The sequence below is a fragment of the Myotis brandtii genome, unplaced genomic scaffold (genome assembly GCF_000412655.1).
Source record: "Myotis brandtii unplaced genomic scaffold, ASM41265v1 scaffold200, whole genome shotgun sequence".
Classification (NCBI taxonomy): domain Eukaryota; kingdom Metazoa; phylum Chordata; class Mammalia; order Chiroptera; family Vespertilionidae; genus Myotis; species Myotis brandtii.
The window spans coordinates 2,360,015-2,362,054 of NW_005357453.1; the positions used below are offsets into that span (position 1 = coordinate 2,360,015).

Here is a 2,040-nt window from a genome sequence, read left to right on the forward strand (position 1 = left end):
TGGGAACCGCAGGGGCCCTGGCTGCGCGGTGTCCTCCCCGAGTCCGGTGAGCCCCCAGCGAGCGCCCCCCACTCACGTGCTCGTCGGAGGCGTAGAGGACCTCCATCAGCCGCTGCACGAGGCTGTCGCTCTCCTGGCCCTGCTCCTGGCAGAGCAGCTCGATCTCCCGCAGCTTCCCGAAGTAGAAGTCCCGCTCCTTCTCCACGCCTTCCAGGGCCAGCTTCAACGAGTGTACCTGCAGGGCCGAGGGTGGAGGAGACAAGCGCCACCCAGCGTCAGACACACGACCCACCTGCCTGTGCGGAGCCCAGGACACGCAGAGACAGACGTGCAAACAGGCAACCACCCTGCCTGTGCGGAGCCCAGGACACGCAGAGACAGACGTGCAAACAGGCAACCACCCTGCCTGTGCGGAGCCCAGGACACGCAGAGACAGACGTGCAAACAGGCAACCACCCTGCCTGTGCGGAGCCCAGGACACGCAGAGACAGACGTGCAAACAGGCAACCACCCTGCCTGTGCGGAGCCCAGGACACGCAGAGACAGACGTGCAAACAGGCAACCACCCTGCCTGTGCGGAGCCCAGGACACGCAGAGACAGACGTGCAAACAGGCAACCACCCTGCCTGTGCGGAGCCCAGGACACGCAGAGACAGACGTGCAAACAGGCAACCACCCTGCCTGTTGAGTGTGAACAGGGCCCAAGGGTTCCTGCTGGACACAGCGCCCGCCCAGTGGGGAGTGTGAGTGAGTGTGAACCAGGGCCCGAGGGGGTCCCGCTGGACACAGCGCCTGCCCAGCGGGGAGTGTGAGTGAGTGTGAACAGGGCCCGAGGGTTCCTGCTGGACACAGCGCCCGCCCAGCAGGGAGTGAGTGTGAGTGTGAACAGGGCCCGAGGGGGTCCCGCTGGACACAGCGCCCGCCCAGCGGGGAGTGTGAGTGTGAACAGGGCCCGAGGGGGTCCTGCTGGACACAGCGCCTGCCCGCGGGCTGAGGACACTTCCCCTCCTGCCCACAGGGCCAGGGGGCCAGCCACCCCTTCCTCACAGCTGCCCCTCCTGCAGCGGGGTGTGAGGCGAGGAGGGACAGGCAGGGAGAGAGGCTGGCGCTGTGGTCACTCAGGTGTATTCTGAGGACGCTCGTGGCTCCACGGCACCTGCATGGAGTCGCCCTTAGTTTTGGACCAAACAGGACAAATGCTCTCTCCTGGGAAACGGGTGCTGACCACACAGCAGAACTGGGGAGACCAAATCCTGGCGAGCGCGTCCTAACTCTAGTCCCGGTGTCGTGGGTGATGGGAAGAGATGGAAGCTCGTTCCCTCAGGAAACAGTCCCCCCTCCTGCTCCGTGATGCTGGCGAAGGACCTTGCGGGCTGTGCGCCCCTCAGGTGGTCACGGACAGCGTGCTGGTGGCTGGAGGGAGGCACAGCTGGGCTGTCGCCGGCTGAGGGAGCACTCTAGGGGTAAGCAGCTCTGGGCTCACCTCCCAGGCAGCTCCATCGGGCCCAAACCATCACCGTTCCTGCTCCGAGAGCCTCAATGTCTCGGCCCTTCGTGCGTTTCCTACTCACGCAGAGAATGTTCTTTAGGAGGCAAGTGAAGTCGCCCGAAGGCCCTCTCAGCACATGGAAAACCACCCTCAGCAGTTTCCGAGAATCACTTTGGGATGGAAATCTGTCTCCCTTTGCTAATGACAGAGCCTCCGTGCACGCAGCCAGTCTGTGGGATCAGTGATGCGTCCAAACGTACCCTGAGCACAGGCGACGTCTACCTTTTTGCACACCTGGCAGACTCCTGTCCCTCCTGTGGCAGCTGGGGGCAAACCCGCATCCATTCTGCGAGACCCAGGCCACGGTCCCTCGGGGCACCTCGCTGAAGCCTCCCGGAGCTGCTCGCCAAGCAGCAGGGCACCGATTTGCCACCAGTTCCCGCGGATTTCTCATCGCACTGCTGCTTGGACACTGGTAAAAACTGAAGGCAACCAGCAGCCTCAATTCCGCGAAAAGGAAACTCCCCTCATTCTCCAGATCCTCTCTTCCT

The 2,040-nt window shown here is 63.6% G+C and overlaps 1 protein-coding gene across 1 annotated transcript in view; it reads right to left on the bottom strand.

Moving 5' to 3' along the window:
- Window position 1: 1 nt before the first annotated feature.
- The window catches only part of MAPRE2 (microtubule-associated protein, RP/EB family, member 2), a gene marked incomplete at its 3' end in the record, with an annotated part of 117,989 nt that continues 115,950 nt past the window's right edge, over window positions 2-2,040 (bottom strand). The window contains exon 7 of the mRNA XM_014538886.1: window positions 2-235. Within this exon, the coding sequence (XP_014394372.1) occupies window positions 2-235 (234 nt within the window). The remainder of the gene's footprint in view (window positions 236-2,040) is intronic.